Source organism: Anopheles stephensi, chromosome 2, assembly GCF_013141755.1.
Source record: "Anopheles stephensi strain Indian chromosome 2, UCI_ANSTEP_V1.0, whole genome shotgun sequence".
Lineage (NCBI taxonomy): Eukaryota > Metazoa > Arthropoda > Insecta > Diptera > Culicidae > Anopheles > Anopheles stephensi.
This window is the reverse complement of record NC_050202.1, coordinates 35554452-35579014: the sequence shown is the minus strand read 5'-3', so window position 1 is coordinate 35579014 and position 24563 is coordinate 35554452. Positions and strand designations below refer to the sequence as shown.

The 24563-nt window shown below is 43.4% G+C and overlaps 2 protein-coding genes across 2 annotated transcripts; one reads left to right on the top strand and one right to left on the bottom strand.

The window, feature by feature from the left end:
- Nucleotides 1-139: 139 nt before the first annotated feature.
- On the bottom strand, nucleotides 140-4065 carry LOC118507378 (valine--tRNA ligase). The gene is made up of 4 exons (XM_036045823.1): nucleotides 3708-4065; nucleotides 3267-3434; nucleotides 1248-3191; nucleotides 140-1169 (listed from the first exon to the last, which is right to left on the bottom strand). Exons 1-4 carry the CDS (start codon nucleotides 3876-3878, stop codon nucleotides 315-317), a joined length of 3138 nt encoding a protein of 1045 aa, XP_035901716.1. The 5' UTR covers nucleotides 3879-4065; the 3' UTR covers nucleotides 140-314.
- Nucleotides 4066-4914: 849 nt separating this feature from the next.
- Nucleotides 4915-7764, top strand: LOC118507375 (pyruvate dehydrogenase E1 component subunit beta, mitochondrial). Its single transcript, XM_036045818.1, has 6 exons — nucleotides 4915-5352; nucleotides 5712-5873; nucleotides 5958-6144; nucleotides 6217-6561; nucleotides 6631-6711; nucleotides 6785-7764. Exons 1-6 carry the CDS (start codon nucleotides 5170-5172, stop codon nucleotides 6886-6888), a joined length of 1062 nt encoding a protein of 353 aa, XP_035901711.1. The 5' UTR covers nucleotides 4915-5169; the 3' UTR covers nucleotides 6889-7764.
- Nucleotides 7765-24563: the final 16799 nt, after the last annotated feature.

The window sequence follows — 24563 nt, the reverse complement described above, 5'->3', positions numbered from 1 at the left end:
GTGTTGCCAGCTCTGAACGTGTCGAACGTTTTCAAATCGAACGTTATTTTGATTAGAATGCGGCGAGAGCATTAGCAATGCGTAATGTACTTGCCCTGACGGTTTAACAAATGGAAAATAATTAATTTTGAAAACATACTAAACTGTAATGATGTCAACGTTTATTGCCATGCGAGAATAATAACGCTCACGCGATAAATTAACCCCTTAAACGAATGATTATGCAGCAAGGATATTGTAATGTTGAAACCGAACACCGCTTCTAATCCATGTGTGGTGGTGGTGCGTATTAAGAATTTGTTTCGGCCAATTGATTACATCAATTTCAGCGTATCGATCGCGGAAGCCAGTCGTTCAATTTCCACCTTCGATTGGTCCAACTTTTCCGCGTTTGCTTTGCGAACGTCTTCCGGCACTTTGCTGGCATAGTTCGGGACGGTCATCGCTTGCTGCAGCTTTGCGATCGTTTGCACAAGAGTTTCCTGCTTTTTCGTCATTTTCTCTATCTCCTTGTCGACCTCGATCAGACCCTTCAGCATCAGGTGCACTACGCACTGGCCGGAGATGGTAAGGATCGCACACCCGGCCGGTGGTACGGTGCCAAAGTGTACCTGCGAAAATGCCATCGTTTCCAGCTCGAGGCTGAACCGTTCCAGGGCGCTGCGTACGCCTTCGTCGCTGCATATGAAGTACGCCTCGGTTTTGGTTTTGTTCGGTATGTTGTAGTCGCTACGGGCCGACCGAATGTCGCGTGCAGTTTTCTGCACAAATTCGAATCCCTTCTCGACAGCTTCATCCTTCCAGGGGCTGGTGCTCTGTTCGGGGTAGGATGCGACGCAAATGCTGGCCACGGTTCCGATGTCTCCGCGCGGCAGTCGTTGATACAGTTCCTCGGTAATGAACGGCATGAAGGGCGATAGTAACTTTAGACCCAAATTGAGACACGTGTAAAGCGTTCGGCGTGCCGCCGCTTTGGTTGGTTCATCGTTCGTCTGGAAGACGGATTTCAGGCACTCCAAATACACGTCGCACAGATCGTAGAGCCAGAAGTTGTAGCATGCGTTTGTGGCCAGTGCGAACTCATACTTTTCGAACCCACGGTTCGAAATTTCAATGCACCCGGCCAACCGCGAAAGAATCCAGCGGTCGATATTGCTCTCGGAACCGTCCTATAAGAAGAAAGCAGTGAAATGGTCAGAAGTGGGGTTTGAGCGTGCAAACAATAGCACAAAGTGCGATACGCTTACCAGCGACGTAATGATGTCATACTTCTCCGTGCCAGGGAAATACATCAGCGCAAACTTGGTGGCGTTCCACAGCTTGTTGCAGAAGAAACGGTAGCCTTGCACACGCTGAATGTCCAGATTGATATCTCTCGCTTGGGTCATGTAAGCGCAGAGTGCAAAGCGCAACGCATCCGTTCCGCATTCTGGAATTCCGTTCGGATAATCTTGCTTCTGGCCGGCCTTCGCTTTTTCGATTTCCCTCGGATCCAGGTTGGAATCGTACAGCTGCTTGTGTAACCCTTCCAGCGATATGCCTGCTATCACGTCCATGGGATCGATCACGTTACCCAGCGATTTGGACATCTTGCGACCGTGGGCGTCGCGTACCATCGGGTGCAGGAATACCTCCTTGAACGGCAGCTTTCCTAGCAGCGTTTGCCCGAAGAACACCATACGCGCAACCCAGAAGAACAGAATGTCATGTCCAGTCTCCAGCAGTGTGGTCGGATAGAACAGCTTCAGGTCGTCCGTATTGTCCGGCCAGCCGAACACGGAAAACGGGAACAAGCCCGAACTGAACCACGTATCCAGTACATCCTCGTCCTGCTTCATACTAATGAGCGCCTTATCAACCTTCAGCGCGGCCACCGCCTTCGCGAGTGCTTCCGCTTCCGTGCGCCCGACGAACCAAAGATTTTCGTCGCTTACATTTTTCGGTGCTTTGGACGGATCCTTGAACACTACCTGATATGCCGGGATGCGATGGCCCCACCAAAGCTGTCGTGATACGCACCAATCGCGGATTTCGTCCATCCAGTGGTACCAGGTTTTTTTGTGCACGTCCGGCGTGATCGCGAGCTCCCCGGAACGCACCGCATCCGTCGCCTTGGCCGCCATCTCGCTACACTTTACGTACCACTGCGGTTTGATCAACGGTTCCACAATGTCCTTTGATCGCGAGCAAACAGGCACCACCATTGGATTGTCCTTCGTGTCCCGATACAGGCCCTTCTCCTGCAGTGCAGCCAGGATGGCTTTACGCGCGTCAAAGCGCTTCATGCCGGTGAAGGTTCCGTAATCGCCCACAATAATACCATCGTCAGAGAAGATCGTAATGAACGGCAGGTTGTGCCGTTTGCCAACGTCGTAATCGTTCGGATCGTGCGCGGGCGTAATTTTCACGGCGCCCGTTCCGAACGTCATTTCCACAAACTCGTCACACACGATCGGGAGCTGCCGATCGCAGAAGGGATGCTGGACGAACTTTCCGTGAAGATGTTGGTACCGTGCGTCCTTCGGGTGGACTGCCACAGCCGTATCCCCGAGCATAGTTTCAACACGCGTCGTTGCCACCACAATCTCATCACTGTCGCTACCGACGACTTTGTAGGCAAAGGACACAAGCACACCGAATTCCACCTTTTCCGCATACCCAGGAATTGATAGCTGCGTGCGCCCGGTCACTTCCACCTTGTCCACCTCGATGTCGGAGATGGCGGAGCGTAGCGTGCAGGACCAATTCACCAAACGACTGCTCCGGTAAATCATGCCCATCTCGTGCATTCGCACAAACGCTTCCGTGACGGCTTTGCACAGTTTCGGGTCCATCGTGAAGCACGCGCGGTCCCAATCGAAGGACGAGCCCAGCTTTTTAAGCTGATGATAGATGCGGTCCCCTTTCTCGTTGCGCCATTGCCAAATCTTGTCGATGAATTTCTCACGTCCCAGGTCGTGTCGGGTTTGCTTGTGTTCGCGCCAAAGCTTCTTCTCCACCACGACTTGCGTTGCTATTCCGGCGTGATCGCAGCCCGGCACCCACAGCGTCGTGCGGCCCTTCATTCGATGCCAGCGAGTAATTGCATCCTCAATCGCGTTCGTCAGCGCGTGACCAAGATGCAGCGAGCCGGTAACGTTCGGTGGTGGGATAACCATCACAAACTGTCCCTTCGGGTTGTTCAGCTTACGCTGGAAGGAAAGAGAAAGCGAACGCAATTGAAGATGGCCATGGAAAGTAGGTGGGGGAAATTGTTCGCTTCGTACCCCATACTCGGGCTTAAAAAAGCCTTCCTTCTCCCACCAGCTGTACCACGCTGCTTCCACATACTGCGGGCTGTAAGCGTCCGGGAATGGACCGGAGAGATCTTTCTTTTCTCCATCCTTTGTGGCGCCAGCATACACCGCTACTTCCTTGGTTTCTTTCACTTTTTTCTGTAAATAATAAACGATTCGGAAGTTAAAGTTCAAGCTATCTGTCGTTGGTTGCCACTCATGTTAAGCCCTCAAAAGACGTGTCCGCCACATCGATAGAAATGTTGGACCGCCGGATCGCCTTTCACTTTTGTGTGCAGTGTAGTCCAATTCTGATACCACCCCCCCCCCCCCCCCAAATCACCCGCCTGCATTGCAACACGTGAAACGTGTGACATGGTGCATTGGAAGGATAGGACGAATGTGATGCAATATTCAGGGAGTATAACACACCTCCACTTTAGGTTTCGAAGCTGCCTGCTGCTCTTGCTGTTGCTTTTTGTTCAACTTCTCTTGCAACTTTGCCAGCTTGGCCGCTTTTTCTGCTTCTTTTTTAAGCTGTTTTTCGGTTTTCACCGGTGCCTCAGTGGCACCGCCATCCTGAGCGACAGCTGGATTCGTCATATCAGTTGGGAGAATTGCGAAAGTTTTCAAAGATTTCGGCTTCCAACAAGAACTGTTGACAAGGCGGTGATGTATTCCTGCAAACACTTTTAACAAATATGCAGCAAACGGTTCACTTTAGCACTGGCCCTATCGACGATCGTGCCGAAAAACAAATGACGTACCTAGGTAAGCAACCACGCGACATAAAAGTGACAGCAGTGGCCAATTTTTAATAATAGCCCATTTAACAATTACACCCTATATATACAATCATCCGACAACGATAGCTGAGGCGGTGTCTACACACAAGGAATGATCCGTTGAGCGGTTCGGAAAGAAAATCGGTGATCTCTACAAGATTTCATGGGGTAGTATTTGTAAAAGAATCGAATAGCATCGAAATTAGAGACTGACTTATGGCTTCCCAGAAGTTGACCAGTCTTTTTGCTGAAGGATATTTCTTCTTCTTCTTCTTTGGCACTATAACCTCCAAAAGTCTCGATCAGCCATTTTTGGCCCTCCGTGGCCAGGATTTACCCGCAGCAAGATAGTCAGTCCTGTGTGCGGGGAATTGGCTGGTGTGCAGACCGGCAACGCAATTCCCTCGACCAATATTTGCTGAAAAAAAATACCGGAGAGAATCTGCAGTTCATAAGTTGCGCGCACATTGCTACGCGAACGGGCTCTAGAGCATTCGTATCTATACTAATGTGAACGCTCTCCATATGTTTCGATCTTATCTGTTGACTTGTTTGAGCGTTGATGAGGCATTTACTCTAGATTCTCCAGATATTCAATGTTCTCCGGAATGAATTATCATGACCTTGAACCCGTATTGTTCCACAATGATGAATTATTGCTATTGAAAAGATTCACACATTTGCTTGAAATATTTCAGAACAGATAAACACGCAACTCGCTCAGTACGGTGGTGTGTGAAGTAGATAGAAAGACAATGTGAGAACCAAGGTACCAGCAAATATTTTCTTTCCGACAATTTCACAATTTCGTTTCGAAAGTGTATCGATAAACCTTGGGCAGAAAACGTCAAACGGACGAACGACAGTGCGCGATGTATTCGATGTTGGTTCGTTGTGTTTGTGTGACAAAAATTGCACATCTGTGGTGCAGTGTGTGATAATTCTTCCTAAGTCAAAAGACCGATTCCGCGTAGTGAAACCGCTACTACACGAACGACGACTGATCCTTTCCGGTGGCAATCGCGGGCATTTCTCTGTGTTTCCCCCATCTTCGATCAAGTGGCGCAGTGAAAAGCTGCGTTGTTTGAAGCGTGTTACCCGATACTGCTATGATGCTCGCCTCCGCCGTACGCAACTTGTCCCGTCGGTCGTTTTCGACCTCTAAGGCGGTCTCTGCCCAGCAGTTGACCGTCCGCGATGCCCTCAACGCAGCGCTTGACGAAGAAATGGAACGGGACGAGAAGGTGTTCATTCTCGGTGAGGAGGTAGCCCAGTACGATGGTGCGTACAAGGTAAGAAATCGTGGCGAAACTGATCCGTGTCTGCCGGGTTCGGGACATTTCGCAAAGATAAAAGAACGATTACGTAAACATATCTCGAGTGGCAATCCTGTGTGGTGGGAAAAAAGAAGCAAAATAAGAAAAGAAAAACAGCATCGCTTTGAGGGCAAAGAAGGGTCAAGGTGTTTGTGGTACGCGCTAAACAAATAAAAATAATATATGAACACAGGGAAAGGTTATCTAATCCATCAAAGCGAGGCGCTGTGAGACGGGAAATTTTCGCAATGTTAGGATGCAATAGTGGGGGCGCGGGTGATGGTGTGTACGTCACGGATTCTGATGCGTGTTTGTTTACATTCCGATCTTGGCAGGTTTCCCGAGGACTATGGAAGAAGTACGGCGATAAGCGTGTCATCGATACTCCCATCACGGAGATGGGTTTCGCCGGTATTGCAGTTGGTGCAGCGATGGCCGGACTGCGCCCGGTGTGCGAATTCATGACATTCAACTTTTCGATGCAGGCCATCGATCAGGTATTTGGGAGCCGCCGGAAGAAGCATTTCAGTTACGAATGAACTAACACATGGTTTTTTTTTGTTGTTCTATCTCTTGTGAAGGTCATCAACTCGGCCGCCAAAACTTTCTACATGTCGGCCGGCACAGTAAACGTTCCGATTGTGTTCCGTGGCCCGAATGGAGCTGCGGCTGGTGTTGCGGCACAGCATTCTCAATGCTTTGGTGCCTGGTATTCGCACTGTCCCGGACTGAAAGTTGTATCCCCGTACGATAGCGAAGATGCGAAAGGTGAGGAAGCTTTCGCTCCCTGTCGCTTTTCTGATCTGTGACATTGCCAATAACGTATCTGTTGGATTGTAGGACTGTTGAAGGCTGCCATTCGCGACCCGGATCCAGTCGTTGTATTGGAAAACGAAATGCTGTACGGCGTTGGTTATCCCGTGTCGGACCAGGTGTTAGACAAGAACTTTGTACTGCCAATCGGCAAGGCAAAGATTATGCGCCCGGGCAAGCACATCACCATTGTGGCACACTCCAAATCCGTCGAAACCGCGCTCCAAGCTGCCAACGAGCTGGCCGGCAAGGGTATCGAAGCGGAAGTCATCAACCTACGATCACTTCGTCCATTGGACTCGGAAACTATTTTCAAGTCCGTACAAAAAACGCACCATCTCGTGACGGTCGAGCAGGGATGGCCCCAGAGTGGTAAGTGCCCGATCGGGCCTCCTTGTTGTCTGTTTCAATATTCTCACTCGCTCTTTTCTTATTGTGCAGGCATTGGTTCCGAAATTTGTGCACGCATCATGGAGCACGAAACATTCTTCCATCTGGATGCACCGATCTGGCGCGTCACCGGTAAGCAGATAACTGAGCTCTGTCGCCTAAACCATACCTCCTTAACAAATGAGCGTGTACTTTTTCGTTCCAGGTGTCGACGTTCCCATGCCTTACGCTAAGACACTAGAAGCCGCTGCCCTTCCACAAGTACCTGATGTTGTCACTGCCGTTAATAAGGTGCTAGGTGTGAAGTAAATCTCAGTCCCCCACCATTCAATCGATAGCGTGCTCTTTGCGGGTTAGAACACAACAACAACTACAAAACACGACAATTGCCCATAGAAGACTCCGGTGATGCGAAGCATATTAAAAGTTCAGCTGGGATTAGAAAAGTTGTTAGTCAGGTGATAAATATTCTCGTTTTTACTTCCTTTCCTACGTTCTTTATTTCGTATGTTTCATGGAACTGTCAGCTCAATGTGTTTGATTTTTTTCTGTTTTAAATATTCGGCAGATGTAATCTTTGTTTTTTGTTTGAAATTGGAATCTTTATTACGCTACACTTGTTGCGAGTCTTGAAGACTGTAGAATTAGATCTGGGCAGGCAAGCAAAGGGACCGCAAGAGAACTGAGCCTAATTTATTGTAATTTCATAGAAACTGTTTAATTTTCGAGACACACACATACATCACCCTTATGCCATGCGCGCATATGTCTGGTTTTAATACCGATCGAAGCATGCTTAGGATTTGTTTTGCCAGTACAACAAACGACTACATGCTTACAAGCGTTTGTATGAGAATCTTCTACTACTACTAGTGCATAGGAACTCACATACAAACCAGCCAACAGGATACGCCATCAACGAAAGTAATAATTCCACCAGAAGAATAAAAACAGCCGCAAGAAACTATTGTAAATAAACTAGCCACGTTACACCACCAAGCGAAGGTCTGTTGGGACAAACTCAAGGATGCAAGGATCCATCACTACTCACGAACAAACCACACAAACAGTACAATGGAAATGGAAAAGAAAAATCTCATCTGCTGTCCAAGGCGGTAAGGTGAGATGAAATGCAATACGAACTGGGACGAATAAATCTAGTTGAAAGATATTATGCTCAGGAGATTTATGAAGCTTTTCTGTACCCTAATTTCATTCAGCCTGTGATGACGAACTCTAGAGGAAGGACCCTGAGGTGGATTGACCAACCTACTGTGATGAATAATTAAACGATCAGTTGGACGAATATCTAGAAGTTCCACTATCAGATGATATTATGCTACTGCCACCTAGCATTGAGCAAAAACGAAAGGCCATCAGTCCGATCAAGAACAACACGACGAAATAGTACCCGAAAGGATAAAAAATGTGATAAGAATCTTTACAACTTCTATCTCATGCACAAGAAGACAGATAGAAGACACAAGAGTTTCTCCCTGATACTCCCTCTGATAGATGGAATCTATCAGAGAGGATTTCGAAACGAGAAATCAATCACTGATAATCAGAGCAAAACTATACGACGCAATGAGCACATTTGGAAAGCTGTGCCAAGCTTACCATGCCGACCATTGGTCATTGACCAAGAATGACAATGACCATCATCACATATCAGGTGAAGTGTCTTCTCTTCAATATGGTGTTGGAGAGGGCGTAACTTGGATGTGGATATTTCGGAGACCATCTTCTATAGGTCATAGGCATAGGCATCATTCGTTTGAGGCTGTCTTTCGTAGCAGAAGCTAAGCAAAGGATCGACCAAGCGGCACTAACCCAACATTGATGTTGAACATTGGGCACTAACCCAACACTAACAACATTGATGTTGAGTCCCGCGCAAGGGTGCTGACTGCCAACCGATTATACTCTAACACTTCTCCAATCTCAATATCTGTTGCGACGGACGAAGCACGGACTCCATGGAATATTTATAGTCCCAGTACTCACATAAGTATCTGAGACATGGATTCTGCCTAAAACTGACGAATTCCTCTAAGCCGCCGTTCGAGAGGAAGATGCTCAGAAGGATTTTAGGCCCCGTAGGTGTGGAAGGACAATGGAGGAGCCGCTTCATCGAGTTAATCTCGCCAGGACATCGGATGCATTGGATCGGAATTCGAGAAGGACTTCCCGAGATGACGCAGCCCGTAAAGTCGTTTTGGAATATCCATATGGACAGAGGAAGCATGGAAGGTCGCATGGAGAGATGGTATAGGTTCTTCCGCCAGAAATGTCGGGATATTAGAGAGGCAGCCGACGGCTCTTGACCGTAAGCGGGTTCAAGGATTTCAGCAGCAGACGCCTGATAACCAAGTAAGTAAGCATTAACAGAATGCGATCGACTTAGATCGCTTGCTAATGGGTGCAGCATATGGAAGCTTTGACCTTCAAAGTGGGAATGAATTATTTACATGCCAGATTCGAGATATGAGTACCTTACTAGTTATTGAACACGTCCATTAGATTGTCGGCATGACCTAGCAGGTCGTTAAACCAAGAAGAAGAAGATCTATCCAACAGACCCATTTTGCCTACAATATCAGCTGATTTGTAGTAGCCATGGTAACGATCAAGCAACTAGGATCAAAAGATTGTATAGTAAAGAACTTTCTGATGACCAGTTGAAGCTAATTTAGATATTAGCACATTTTCTAAACATTTAAGCATTCTGAAAGCCACGACATGATGAGAATATCGAACAGAGGCCTGATACTGCAGTAGATGATTGATTTATTTATTTATCAAAATCAGTTGTTTCCCGCCACAGCTGACCAATGACATAAAACTATCTGAGTGTAAGAGTGGGGTGGCCGATGGTGGATCACTTGTATGTGAGGTTCGGGGATGTAAGGATTCAAAGAGATCGGTGAAACTATTGAAACTGCACAGACAGACAAACATGGAGGGCGTCATTATGACCAAAACTCGTACGACGGTACACGATAGCTAGCGGAGTGGGGTGGGGTCGTATAGGCCTATCCGGTTCAGGAGATCAGGAGCATCGGAGCCAGCGATGAAGACGGCACTATCCACAGGCCTCCGCTTCTCTAAAGACGCCAGCCCCAGGAGTTGACATCGGGTCTCACATGGAGGGAGGGACTGATTGGAGGAACCGAGGGACCTACGGTTGGCTAATCAGGTAAATTAGCGCTACAATTGGCACCAGATGATGCTCCCGTATCCAAGGATGTATCGAACCAAACTGCAGTACAGCGCCTTCAGGCATAAGGGGTCAGTAATATAGGACCCATGGTCTGTATATAGTAGCAGATGACGAAACACTTGTAGAGGCTTAACGAGCGGCAGTTCAAACACCTCACACGATCAGAATCCAGATGATCCTGGAATAATATGATGTTGATTGGAACACCACATTATCGATCATTCGGTTACATGCAGCGGTTAAAGGAACTACTCAAATGATAGAAAACGACAAAAAGGACATTCATTATTGAGGTTGTGTACATGTTTTATTAGTAGATAATCACTCACATGTTGTCTTAAAGCTTAACGATGGCAAAATCCTATTCTTTCACGCGAAGTGCATTGTTCTGGACGACGAATTATCAACCGTTGGATGATAAGAAATAACAGGTGAACAGGAAATTTATGTCCCCTATAGAGCTGTAGATCATATGCTGAAATAGCTGTCTTGAGGGGTCAGTCAAATGGGAGTTTCCGTCTGGGCCTTTCAGTATGGCATGAGATTGTCTCTCAGAAGATATAATTTGCACAGAAGGGTATAACCAACGATGTTGATTTCAACTAACCCATAGGTAGCGGATCAAATAAAATAAACCAAATATCAAGCACGAGATGAAATACAAAAATCTTTATGTCGGTCGTGGTCATGGTTTCGGTGTACTGCCATAAAGTCACTTGACTGGTGGTCTAAGCATAATACTGTTTCAAGATTTTGTTTTAATATCTTTTGTTTACAGAGGCTGTGGGTCTTTGAGACCCATTCGCCTTTTTTTGTTTTAAGTCTTAGTTTAGATAGGAATCACGGCAAATTTGTGTTGTGAATTTCTGACCGTCCAATCGATTTGACGAAGTGGAAGTCAACTGTAAGAGTACATGTTGCATTGTCCTTCGATTTTTAAACATAAGCACAATACGCGTTCATACCGAGATTTTTGGATACAATGTTTAGTTTGAATCAGTTTAGTTAGAAAAAAAAAGTTTTATTAAAACACAATGTCTCCACAATTCGAACACTAAATATTAAAGAAAACAGATATCCTATGCAATATGACGAACATCCAAAGGTTTGGCGTAGTATAATGATGCTCTTACTTTTTTTGTTGTTGTACATTACTTCTTTCACAAACATCCTTCTGTTTGACGGCTTTGTTTTAATTCCATTCCATTCCAATTGGGGTGGAATTACGCATGGACATAACTTCGTTAGAGACAGAGTGCGTCTGTTTGTGTGCGAACCACCCGTGTCACTTACCATGTGACTTTCGTGTATGTAGTGTTTTCCAGTCCGCTGCTTTTTAACACTACATTAGCATCGTTTGTTATTCGACGGCTTGAATGCTAGAGTGCATCCCGGTGAATTATACAGTCAGCACACACTGCTGTCGTATCGCTCGTATGTGTGTGTGTGTGTCTGTATCAAACAATTGTGCCAGGAGATGTGTGATCTTTGCGTGCGGTTCGGCAAAACAATATATTAAACAAACCAGTGCCAACGCGCCAGTGTGTTGCCGACGTGCCCAATACAAAAATGTATGCACAATTCAGTTTTTTTTTAAGCTGGTTAATTGCATAAAGACCCATACTTAAGTTTGTGTACGGCATTTTCATGCACCGATAAACCCGACGGTTGAAGTCGACGCTTTATATGCTGCACAGCACGGGAAAACAAAATCCTTCCCAATGACATGACCTTTGTGAAGTCCACCTGACTGTCCACGTTCGAAGGATCTACTGTGGAAATAATGCTTGAAAACTGACCGTGCTGCAATGCCTGTTGTACACTAGTAATTTATTTATTTATTTCAACAAAGTTGGTTCCTTAATAACAATGAAAGGAGGAAAATGGGTAAGGAATGCATGAGAGTGCAGCACTCGATCCTGACTTGGGATCATTCTGGCCAAAAACCGAACGGCTAGGAAAGGAGCTAAAGCTAGGAGGTGTATGACAAAATCCTCTAGTTACCTCCGATAGAGGTGCCTCCAGTTGGAGTACAGAGTACACAGGAATAATCCAAAGTGGAGAAAACCTTTAGGTACAGTGGATCTAGAATTTAAGATGCGTTCAGAGCGACAGTCGAATCACGGGGACACGGAGAGAAAGATTTTGATATCATTAGCAAAAATAAGGTATCCATCAAGCGGAAGGAGAACATTGATGCAGTCGTTTATAAATAAAATGAAAAGGATAAGACCATTGATTCCATTGATGAGTGAAGAGGAGCAGGAGTTTTCTAGTCTGATAGCATAGCATTTTATAGGAACGATCATATCCATGCCAGAAACGGCTTACCAAAAAGCTTCCACACATAAAATTTGTTGTAGTAGAACTTTTAAACCATACAGGAGGGGAAAAAGGCGCTGGTCACTAAAGGAAGGATGAAGAATTCGACAAGAAATTCAAATACTTTGGACATAACACTAACTGCACCTGGGGCAAAGAGTTACTGCACCTTGATAATTGGACGTGACTGAACGATGCATTTTAAAATATCGGACAGAGCTTTTCAAGGCTGTTCATGCCAAGATCATTTGAAAATATTGCACAGATCAAGGCTGTGTATTTCCAAGAGTAGGGAAACTTCCTTCTCAAGTTCTACCGTATGGTTAGCGGGACTAAGGACAAGGCTTCGAATAGAGAAACTAAACTGACACTCGGATTCACAAACACTCTCCAAAAACTGGTTTGCATAAAGCTCGCAGCAGCAGCCAGAGAGGGTGTATCAGTCACGCCATCGTCTTATGAAGTTCAGATTGCTAGGAGTATTAGCAATACGCCAGAATAATGATCGACGGTCATCAGAGAGGCGAATGAAATCTCTAAGAATCGAAGCCTCTAAAAATAAAAAATAAAGGTCATCAGTTGCAAATGTTATTTGAAGCAGCCAAGGTTGGACGTTCTGCATTCTGCTCTAGGACCAAGGAAGTAGCAGGCCACCACACAATGTTTGCTTACTGCTTCACGGGTCATGAAGCTCACGTCGCCTACATCTTGAGACGGTATGGTCGAGCTGTGTCAGGAAGATTTAAAATGTTGTGCTTGCACCAGCAATTAAACTCGCTAAGAGAGGCCTGTAGTCGAGCCGTAAATAGCGTAGTGTCATTCGTGTATAGAAGGTAATTATCTCCTGGTAGTGCCATATAGACAGATCATTTATACATATCAAGAGCAGCAATAGATCAAGGTTGTTATTCTGAGGTTCTTGACAGAGTGGGCTTCATCCTCGCAGAATAGGAATAGGAACAACCAATCAAATAGGAACTCACGCAGTCCACTAGTGATTCTCGGAGTCCATCCCGCCTTGAAATCCAGGTGTTATCTACATCCATCTAAAAACAGCATAAATGGATTTGTGACAGTCGCTCACGAATTATATAACGTTTGAGGTTGTTGATCTTTGGACATACACGTTACGTTATCGCGAATGCTGATTTCCATCACCGTAAGAAGGCGGTGGTAGAGGTGGAACCGTGCCGATAGCATCATTTTTAACATCGAGTGGTATTTTTTCCGGTTGAGTAGCGTTGTAAGTGATTCATAAACACCAGAACAGCTAGTCCGGTAACATTTCATCTCTCACTACGGAAAATTGCGATAATCCATTAAGGGCCCTACCATCCGTAAATAGCCCGTCGTTGGCGGATGATGAGGCGGGGCAATGCAGCTGTTTGTGTCAGTTGGGGAGAAAGATGAGGAGTTAATGCAGGTCCAGGTCAGTTAAAGCATGCATGTTAAAGAAGTCTTAGCATGCGATCAATACTCCACCACCTCGAACGTTACTACTATTATGATTATTCCGATCACAGCGGAAGATAGTGTAAGAGCTGCCGAAGTAACGATGGTATATTCCCATCCAACCAGAGCACAATCACATCGTAGTCGGGCTCACCAGTAGTTATACGGAGATCGTCAAGTTTTGTTCGTGATCCACTCACGTCTCGGTAGAACACGGTGTGTAGTGCTCTTTCTGGTTCGGTGTGTGGTGTGTAATCTATTTGGGGTTGGGGTTTGTGCTGTGAAGTTATAGTTAGCTCCATAGCCCAATACGGAAGACTACTAACCAGGAGAAGACTAGCCTCGCTTTTGTGCCTAAGCTTACCTCGCGATCTCGTCGATGCCTAGTTGGTGAGTGATCAGTGATTTTACATCAAGGCACGATATACTGTTGAATTGGAGCAGTGCCGAAATGTGCAATGGTGCAGCAGGTTTGGTAGAAACAGTGTTCGGTGGTGTGCAATCTACAAGCCTACGTTCAGGCACATTGCAGTTCGGAGCATTATGTGAAACAGTGGTGCCTCTAGTGCCTCGTTTATTAATCGTGTAATGACACCAAAATGCAACGTTCAGGCGATTATCACATTCATTTAGCACCACTGTTTTGATGTTGGCCAGGGGATAGTCGCGAACATCTCCAGCAGCGGTGTTTTACAGCGACGAAGCCCGCTACAACTCGCATAAGAACCGAAGATTCGTTTTTCGTACAATAACATGTCACATGCAGTTAACCATTGAACCGGTTAGTGAGGCACTGATCTACTTTCCATCAGGGGAAGCTGGGCTGAGTGATAAGTTTAAAAAAATTGTTTAACAAAACGATTTTGCAGTAAGTGTTTGGCAGTGGGCTCGAGAGCTACTGGGAGGCCTCTCGTCAATCAATTGGGTGCTCAGAGTGCGCTCTTCTATTTCAAACAGAATTCTCGAGGAAGCTTTGGCCCTCACGAGGTACCTGCTGTTCGTTTTATTGAGCTCGGATCTTCCGAGAGCTCACACATCTCACATGTTTGCGAGCGTCTGCCACTTAGCACAACACTACTAAAAGATTTTAGTTTTCTTTGGCACTACATTCTCAAAGAGGTTTTGGCCTTGTCTTGGCCACTCGGTTCTTGCATCCACGAGGCAAATTTACTTGTAGCTAGATGATCTCTTCTGCGGACAGGAAGACGATTGATGGTCCGGACCGGGAGTCGATATCAGGTCCTACCGTATGAAGACCGGCGTTGCTACCGTCTCAAACACCGGGACGACTAATGGGTATTAATTGTACAGGTGTAAGCATTCTAAAGTATGGTAAAAACATATGCAACATGCTAACTTTGAACCGCAATTGTTTCGTTTCGTCCAGAAAGCACCTAACCATAAGCGTTAAACTAAAAACCCTACATAACTTGTGACATTAAACAACTAACTTTTATAATGAGCGGGCTACTCCGCGTTTAAAATTTTAATAAAAAAAATAAGCCCAAAGTGTTTATAAATATTTTTTTAATTCGATGAATGGTCCTATTTTACTGTCTAATGTTTTTTGGCTCTGCTCTCATTAGAAGGAAAAGGTGCTCTGGATTTTTTTCTTTGTTTGTCCTATCATAGGTTCGTTTTCCCATGAATTTCAACTTAGCTTTACTAACGATAAATCAATTTGTCATTTTAAATAACCTTAATGGCACCATAACTATATTCGTCACTACAACCACAAGAGGTCTCGGCTTTGCCTGTATTTACTGAGTGCCATGCCTAAGTTTACCCGTACCTGTATCGTCAGTCCTGTGTAAAGGGGGTTTATTCGACATCAATGCTTTTTCTGAAAGGGCGTTTAATTGGAAGATTAGAAAATTACTACTGATTTTTGATTGATACTCACGAAGAACTCTTAGTCGTCGGCTTTGTCCAATACTGACTAAACTGGTGATGAACTGTGAAGTTCGCAAGGTTCCTATGGGGTAAGGGCTGATCATGTCATAAGAATGTCATCAAACGACTACTCTACCAGTCACGCGGTTAAGGCTGCCCTTTACATAAACAGAGGTAGCGTGGTAGGCTTTAGTTGAGATGGCGCTTATGCGTCAGTCAGTAATACCGGGATAGACGACGACGCTATACCATTAGCAAAACCGTGGACCCCTGCAGTAAGCAAGTAAGAATGTTCCGAGCATTGTAACAATTGCTTCTTTCATCTTTATGCGTATTTCAGTAACGAATTACATCTAGTTGGATCTCACGTGGCATGAACAGCCAATAATTAGAACACACTTCTTAACGCGAACATCTAAGGTGAAATGCCACAATCTTAGAGTAGAGTTAGAGTTTAGAGAAAGCGTTCCTTTGACTAGTTTGCTAGTTATCTGTCCATTTTTTTTTTTTGTAAAATATTAATTGTGATAAGAGATCGCAAGATACTTTTTTTTTAAATTCCATATTAAAATTAAAATACATTTCAATACTTTCGTACAAAGTTTAATGTGCCTCGCAGTGTAATATAATGCACAATGAAGCCTCAAAAGGTACAACAGCAACACTGCCGGTAGGTAGAAATTATGAAGAAGTTTATTGCGCTTTTATAGCGTTTTCCTTTTGTTTTTTATTGGAAACTTACCGATATTGAAAACACAATAGGGCAACACCGAAAGAAAGGGTACGGGACCACCACAGCACAGCCACCGGTCGAAAGTGAAAAGGTAAAATATTAACATACAAATGAATAAAAACAACACATGTACGAGTTTTATGGTAAAACGATATTTTTTTTTTGCTGCTGTTGAACTTGGTTTGGTTCGGTTGCTCTCTCGCTCTGTCCACGGTGGCCAAGGATTCGGTGTGGTATTTGATTGTTTGGCTTTACGAGGGTGAATGGCCGGCAAGAACAATCCAAAGGGTCACACCACTCACGTAAAATTTGCTTTGATGATTCGACTCTCCTGTCCTGCCCTGCCGAAATGGGTGTGTGTGTGTGTGTTTTTCTGGTTGGTTTTTGGGAGGGCAATTTCTACGCTGATAATGTTGTAAATATTTTGCACTACTCTCGAATGCCTTTTCATCTATATTTATGACCCGGGTGTGTGGGTCGCGGGTTGTTTCTTAAACTTTTGAAGCAAATGAGAGGGATCTGATGCAGTATTGGGTACAGATTACCAATTTAAACAATTTAAGTACAAGCGAGAAAACCATTAAAACGTGTAAGTGATCAATGGGAAGAACATGCTTCAATCAAAATCAGCTCAAAGGAAAATTCACACCAATCACCTTCACGACATTAATTGAAGCTTTAATGAAGCCAAACTGCAAATATCCGCGGTATATTAAAGAGCCAATAAGCTGTATCCCTAACAATATGTAATACTAGTCAAACGGAATGGTTCCGGCCTTTTTTCCGTTGCACCATTATTTCGACATATTGGAGCAATCGAGCAATATTTGTCGGTCTGTTGAGATAAAGCAGTTCGCTATGATGTATCGAACATTTACACGGAACCGAAATGGTGGGAACAAAGGTGAGCAGCCTGCTGACTACTGACAGCACAGAGAGTCTCATGTTCAAATTATATCATCAATCTTGCCCATCATCTCAGGTTTCGGCAGATAAAATTGTATCGGGTGGCGCACTGCTACTCAAGCGGGATTTAATTCGTGTCACGCAAAAGGAAACGAGCGCCATTATTCACAACACGAGGCAGTAGTAATTAAAGGGACAACAACAGGGAGGCAGGCAGTGAATGTTTCGAATGTTCCATCTTGTCATAATTATGCTTACGAAATAGCTAAGTGGTACAGATGCTTGTTGCATGTATGTGCTTAACTTCTGGGGACGTGTATTAGAGACTGGAATAGTATAGACTTCTCACTCAAATATTTAATAGATAGACTTCCTCGCTCTTATTTTCTCCTCGCTAGACAGTTTCATTAAACTTTAACGATTCCTGGACAAACATAGAATTAGGTGAACGCTTCCAGGTGGTCCGGGGTTATGATGATTGATTGATAGACAATGCGGAAAGTGTTGTGCAAACCGTCATCAAACAATTGTACCACCATGAGCTGGCAGCTGCGTGCGTGCGTGCGTGCGTACGTACGTGGTAATGTCAGGGCGAATAAGTTGTTGCGATTGTTTTGCGCTTCTCATTGTGTGCGGCTCTGTCTGTGTGGACTCTCTTTCTCTTCATCTCTCTCTCTATCTCTCTAGTGCTACGGCTAAGGTTTTAATATATGAATTATAAAAGGAGTATGAAAGATTCCTTCTTCTACAAGCGAATGAATATTTTATCGCTCTAAGTAACGTTTGGTGTTTTACGCCCCCCCCCTCCCCCTCCCATCTCATCTCATACGCGAGGAGAGTTTCGAGTTCGCCGCAAAGGGACGCCGCCGCCAGTAGGGCGGAGACGTTGTATATTAGCGAGGATGATAAATGCGAATAATTTCGGCATTTGTCAACCATTAATTCTCTAGTGCTAATGGGGGTGTGGTACCGGAGCGCAGTACTTTTGTTCATAACGTGCTTGGTAATTTAAAAATTCAAAAGAATTCATTTTGCTTGGAAGTAATTTCTTATTAATTTAACCGAACTTAACCGATCCTTTCCCTTTTATCATTGAACATTTAATAGTTTTTTAACATTTTTTTCACTTGTATTTCTGTTAGTCAAACTTGCTCTATCATGCATAAAGACTTGTGGATTGGTACTTGAGTTACCAAATAGACGAATCTCGTAGGCAAAACAAACTGCATCACTAGGAGTAAAATCAGGTCAAAGGAAGTCAGAAATAGCAGGCCGAGGTCTTACGAGGTTGTCGAGCCAAAGAAGAGAAGAAAAAGTCGACTGGATATTAGTGATGGGATCTTTGGAATGCATCTACGGTTCCATTCCGGCTTCGGCCGGTTTGACTCCGGTTCCGACTCCGAGGAAATATAATCGTCAGCTCCATGCGGAATCGCCCGGAACCGTTTGGCACCGTACGGAATCATTCAAAACCGTCAGAACCGTTCGAACCATCGGAATCGTTGGAATCTCTCGGAACCGTCGGAATTATCCTAATTGGCGGAACCGTCAAACGAAATCGTCGTCGTCCGCGTATGTCCCCACCTTTGGTAATGACGCTTGACGTTGACATTGCCAGGAATTAAAGAATAATACATATATTTTTCTACTACGCGTTATTTCGTTATTATCGCGTTAACAAAATGCGGTTTCAGACGGTTCCGGAAGATTCCAAACGGTTCTGTCGGTTCCAACGGTTTCCGGGTTCTGAACGATTCCGGACGTTTCCAAAGCTACCAGAAGGTTCCAGCGGTTCAAAACGGTTCGTTTGCTCGTGCGTTTGAGGCTGATTCCGATTTTTTTTAAATTGTCCCGGAGTAGTTACGTTTTTTTTTCCAATTATACTCATTAGTATTCAAGGGTCAGTCTTGGGTGACTCTTTTGCACGGATCGAACCTGACTCGAGTTCGTTCTGATAGGAATTGAGTTCGATCTGTGGGTGGTACGAGTTCGGGTCGAGCCATACATGCAACAAAGCATACGCACCCCGTAGGTTTGGGTCGACCCGTAATTTCGGATCGACCAGTAAGTGCAACGAATTCGGGTAATACGGATGAATTCAAAGATAAAACATTGCTACTTGCACGTTACTTTGTTTTTTTTTTTTTTATCGCGCTGACTGAATGCGATTCCAACGGTTCCGACGGTTCCGGACGATTCCAACGGTTTCGATCGTTCCGGACAATTACAACGGTTCCGAACGATTCCGACGGTTCCGGACGGTTCGTTTGCACTTGCTTTTTAGAGCTGGTTCCGAGTTTTTTTTTAATCGCCCAGAACCTGTTCCTCTTTTTTGCCAATTATGATCATCCCTACTGACTGTATGGGGTCACACCGTCTAGCCGATATTTGAACCTATTAATGGGATGTCATCTCTTGTTGCATGTTTTACAATTTAATCGGCCTTTTAAATTTATCCCCTTTGCTATATTTCTGATATTTGAAAAAAGTCTACAGTTAATGCAATCTTTAAGGTCAAACATTTAAACACAGTTACCACTTTCAATGTGAGGCAGGATGGATGACTGTACACACCTCTGTCTGGTGCGCTATTTAAAGTGAGTCACCAACGAGCCACCACCAAACGACGAATGTGACGCACAACAGCACATAAATACATATTTTCGTAAAGTTACACTTGGTACAAAGAAGCTTCTCATTTTATCTTAAATCACATCTATGCAAAGGCCAGCGGTAACATTTCGCTTTGAACCACGTTCTTTCATCTTTACGCTTCACGAGCATGGTTTTGGTTTACCAAAAGGTAGAAATAGTTCGATAGTATCATCTGTGTTGAATAAGGTGCATGCTGCTGTACGAGATTGCCTTTCAGCATGTTGACTTTACCTAACAGATTGGAATGGAACAACCGCTCGTTCGGAGCATTGGAGACAGAGGAGTTATTTCTTTGCTGCGAGATGCAAGCAAAGCAACGAAACGTCGATTAAAGTGCATTTACTTTATAACGATGGGTAATCGTTGTTAGGTTGGTAGGGTGATTTTTTTTGCAAGTGGCTTAAGTGAGGTAACTTTAACAAAATTTATTGGAGTGAGGAAGTCAGACCAGACCAATATTCACTACAGGTTGATGATGTCTTATGTGCTCTCTGGTACTGCTAATGTTTGCCATGCTTTGGCCAAAATATGGCCCATGTCAATCCGGTCAATTAATTAGTCCATGCCAATCCTCTTAGGCGCATAATCTTTAAACTTTTGAGTTCAACATATGTGACGATTTAAAGAGGCATTAAGAGGCAAACCGATTACATCGCCTTTTTAATGCCGGGCTAAACCATTGCCAGCAAGCAAAACCACCTAACCGATCCTACTTGTAGAAAAACGTTAAAACGAACTCAAAAAGCCAACAACAATACTTCCGTACTTCAATATCCGTCCTCTTTAAATCTTGTTGGGATCATCAAAGGACCGCGAAGGAAGCGAACAAGTGTAAATCATAAGGTTAAAAGGGTTATTTGATGGGCGCTTATTACAAAGCCCCTTTTATGAACCCGCTTACGATAAAAAGAAACTGTTACAAAAAAGTTTCTCCTTCGTGAAAGAGTAGTACAAAATTGATTAAAACACAAGTCGTTGCAGAAGAAAACTTATCCCATACCGTACTATGGCGAAGGGCAACATGGGGCCATTTCCTTTTAGACATAAGGTTAGTGTTAAACTCGTTTCTTAAACACTTTGTGATAAAACGAGAACGATCGTTTGTTTCATCTGCTTGCTGTGCAATGAAGAAAATGATGAGTCGGTGCTGTGATGTAATAAACAGCTAGAAGAAAAATATTTTTGTAATTAATTGTATGCATCTTTGCATTATACTTCGTGCTGGTAATATAAATGCAGTACGAAGGGGTGAAGCGCATACAAGGAAATTTGCATGCTTTGAATAGCTTGTGCATAAGCAATCAGGAAAAAGCAATAACGGGTGTATAACTCACAGGACGCATGATTAATTTTGATACGTGTTATGTTTTGTAAACAGTAAATATAGTAAAAATCTCTAGGTTCTCTAAATTTACGCGTGTAACTCAGTATGGTAGTATTTAAAAAAAAGATATATAGGTTTAAAACGATTTCCAATTTCTACATAGCAAATAATCCATTTAAAGCATAATCATAATCTACTAAATAATTAATTATTAAGTTATAATCCATTTAAACAGGAGTTAGTTTCAATTAGATAATTGTTTAAAAATCCTTAGAATAAATACTATAAACAACTTAGTGCCTTCCATTAATTTGAAATCAACAATAGTTACAACTTATTTAAATATTATGCAGTCGTCTGAAACTTCACCTATCTGGGGTCAAAGGTCAGCACCGACAACAACATTAAACTTAAGTCACGCACGCCGGTTGTTGATTGCCAACTGGTCATACTACAACCTGAGCGAACTTCTCCACTCAAAATACCTGTCGCGAAGAGACCTGACGAAGCTGGGACAGTACGGACCATTAATAGTCTCAATAGCCGCATACGCCTCTGAGACATGGCCTCAGTTTCCAAAACTGATGAAAACCTCTTAGTCACCCTCGAGAGGAAGATGTTCAGAAGGATTTTTGGCCTCGTATCTGTGGAAGGACAAATTAGACCCGCCAGGCTCCGGTGGGCTGGTCATGTCATGAGAATCATACCGGATGACTCAACCCGTAAAGACCTTTTAGGCCGTCCACACGGGCAGAGGAGGCATGGTAGGCTCAAACTAATGCCCAAACTATGAACAGGCTTATATATATTGTATTTGTTAGTTATTTGACAATTTAAATTGTTTTTCATCTATTTACTTATTTAAGTTATTTATTGAGATATTTAGTTTCTTTTTTTAGAAAATCCGTATTGTGTAAAGGTGTTATCCTAATATGAGAAATTCTACGTTCTATTGTTTGTACATACTGTGCAGAAGATCGTAATCCGTTGCCAACATCACTTTTGGTGATGATGACAATTTTTTTTTCTATTATTTTCCCTCTACAATAATAATAAAATTAGTAATAGGGTAACTCTACCATTTTTCGGCAGGCAGTACAGTTGATCAGAAAAAATGGGATTAATCATATTAATGTGCCAAATTTTCGTTGAAAGTGGTTTTATTTTGGCTGTTAAACTATCAATCAATCAAATAGGTAATTAAAGAAATTTTCAAAAAAATTCAATCATTAGTTTTGCTCCTGTTTTCGACAGATTGTTCCTATTTTCGGCAGAGCCAATACACGATTTAAAACGTAAATTCTTAATAGAAAGTAGCTAAATAATTAATTTTATGTTGCTCATTTTGGATATCAAACTGCCAAATTTTGACGTCTCTCAAAATTCGCTTTGAAATTACTCAGGATTGCGCTGTCAACAATCAACATTTACCTTGCACCTAGATTCGGCCGCCTTCAAAGCGAAAAAATAATCGTTGATTGGATTTTTTTGGAAACTTAATGAGCTTTGAACGCGCACGATGCATGAACTTTGGGTTACACTTAATAATAACAAGGGCTCGGCAGGAGGTGCATTCTAACCTGAGGTACTGGTTAGTCTGAAGTCCTCAGACATTCATAAAAAAAATATTTTCGAAAACTTTCAAAAATATTGTTAAACACACCAAATTAACATTTAAATAGAGGTTCAACAAATATCTTAAAAATAATTTCACGAGTCATGAATAAATGAAAAAAGGATAAAAATAGTCTTTATACCCGTTAATCGTAACACTAACACAATTAAGGCCAGAAAAATCATTATTTAAAAAACGTTAAAAGAGTCTACAAAAGTCGACTAATTGATTATTATTAAGAGATAATTTGTCTTGTCATACAATTTTATGTTCATACTTACAAAAACCATATCATACTGTTCCGCTGCGTAACAGGTATTTTAATTACATTCTATTGAGACCTTCGGTTTCACGGAACCGTTGTATTGAATTAGTTTACATTAATGTTCAATTTAGTGGAAAGATGGGGTATTGCGAGCCCGAGATACTTTGCTGGTATGGGACTTAATCCGAAGCCACTTAGAGGAAATCTCAGGCCTACCATTTCCTGCTCCGACTCAATACCTTCATGACTCAGGGAAGCGGTAATATGTCTCTTCAAAGAGCTTGAGCTTGAGTGTATTGGGGAAACCCCACTACTTGGAATGATGAGTGATATGGGCAAACCGAGCTGAGGAAAGGGTAGTCAGCGTCTGTACTACTAGTCATTAGAGGCGTTCGACTTTTTCTCACATCTTGGCATGCTTCGGGTCTTTATTTAGGTAAGATGCTTAGGCCCGCCAAAAAACCGAAGCTTAATTCTCCGACGATGGATAGGCGAGCCCATACATGAGAGAGTGAATAGTAATTTCCAATTGGTTTAAATGGGAACTCAAATACTCTTAGGAGTATTTGCTTCGGATAAGCAGCACTTTGCGAGATCTAAGAGGAGGGCTTCTTACCGTTTCCATCACTGGCTATTTGAAAATTCTTCAGAATATTGATTGGGCTTCGAAACGGTTTCCGTTTCCTTAATCGCTAATCTTATTGTCCCCGTCAACATTGGACGAAGCCATCAGCGCTTTCAAGCAGCAGATGAAATGCAACCAAACTGCTGCTCCAGATGGGAACGGAAAGCCGTTCTGCTTTCATTCATCAGCCGATTCTGAGGATTTCCAAACCAGGAAGCTTGGAAACTGAGAGTTTTGCAACGAATTTGGATAAAAGGTGACAGACGTGGCAAAGTATGATCACCAGCCAACTCGGTTCTTCGGATTTATTATATAAGATCTATTCCCAAATTCCCTTTAACAGACTTCAGACGTCGAAAGCAATAAAATTATTAATTTTGATAGAAAGGATAAAAAAATGGCTTGGCGTAACGTCCTGCTACAGGTCATGCCAGCTATATAATGGCTTACAACACTTATTGATTCCACGTACTTGGTTAGCCAGTCCTTGCTGCGGGGGAACGATCCGGACGGATTTCGATTGTCGGTCAAGTAGTGTAAAGACTGGAACCGCTATCGCCTCTTCCTTCGGGCCGCCTGTAAAGAGTTTAAAATAGAAAGAAAAAAGATAAATCACATTAATTACTGTAATTATTTGAAAATCATTTAATAATGCTTTATTTAGATTAGTTTCTTTGTGCCCAAATTAAATTGTTTATGTGTGCAGTGTATCGTAGAGCTGCATGCAAAATCTAAACTCAATACCCACATCTATGTAATTGCAGAATATTCCGACCGATCGGGACTTTTCTAATTAAGATTGTCCTTTATTTTTGATTCGTGAAGAACGGCCTGGCCGTATTGCTAAGATTGTCCTATTGTTAAATATTTCCGCATTATTACTTTTCTACGATTTCTTACGATTCGAGCTAATTAAATGAAGCTAGTGCAAGATATGCTTCTCGGACTTGAAACTTCGAAACATGATTCAA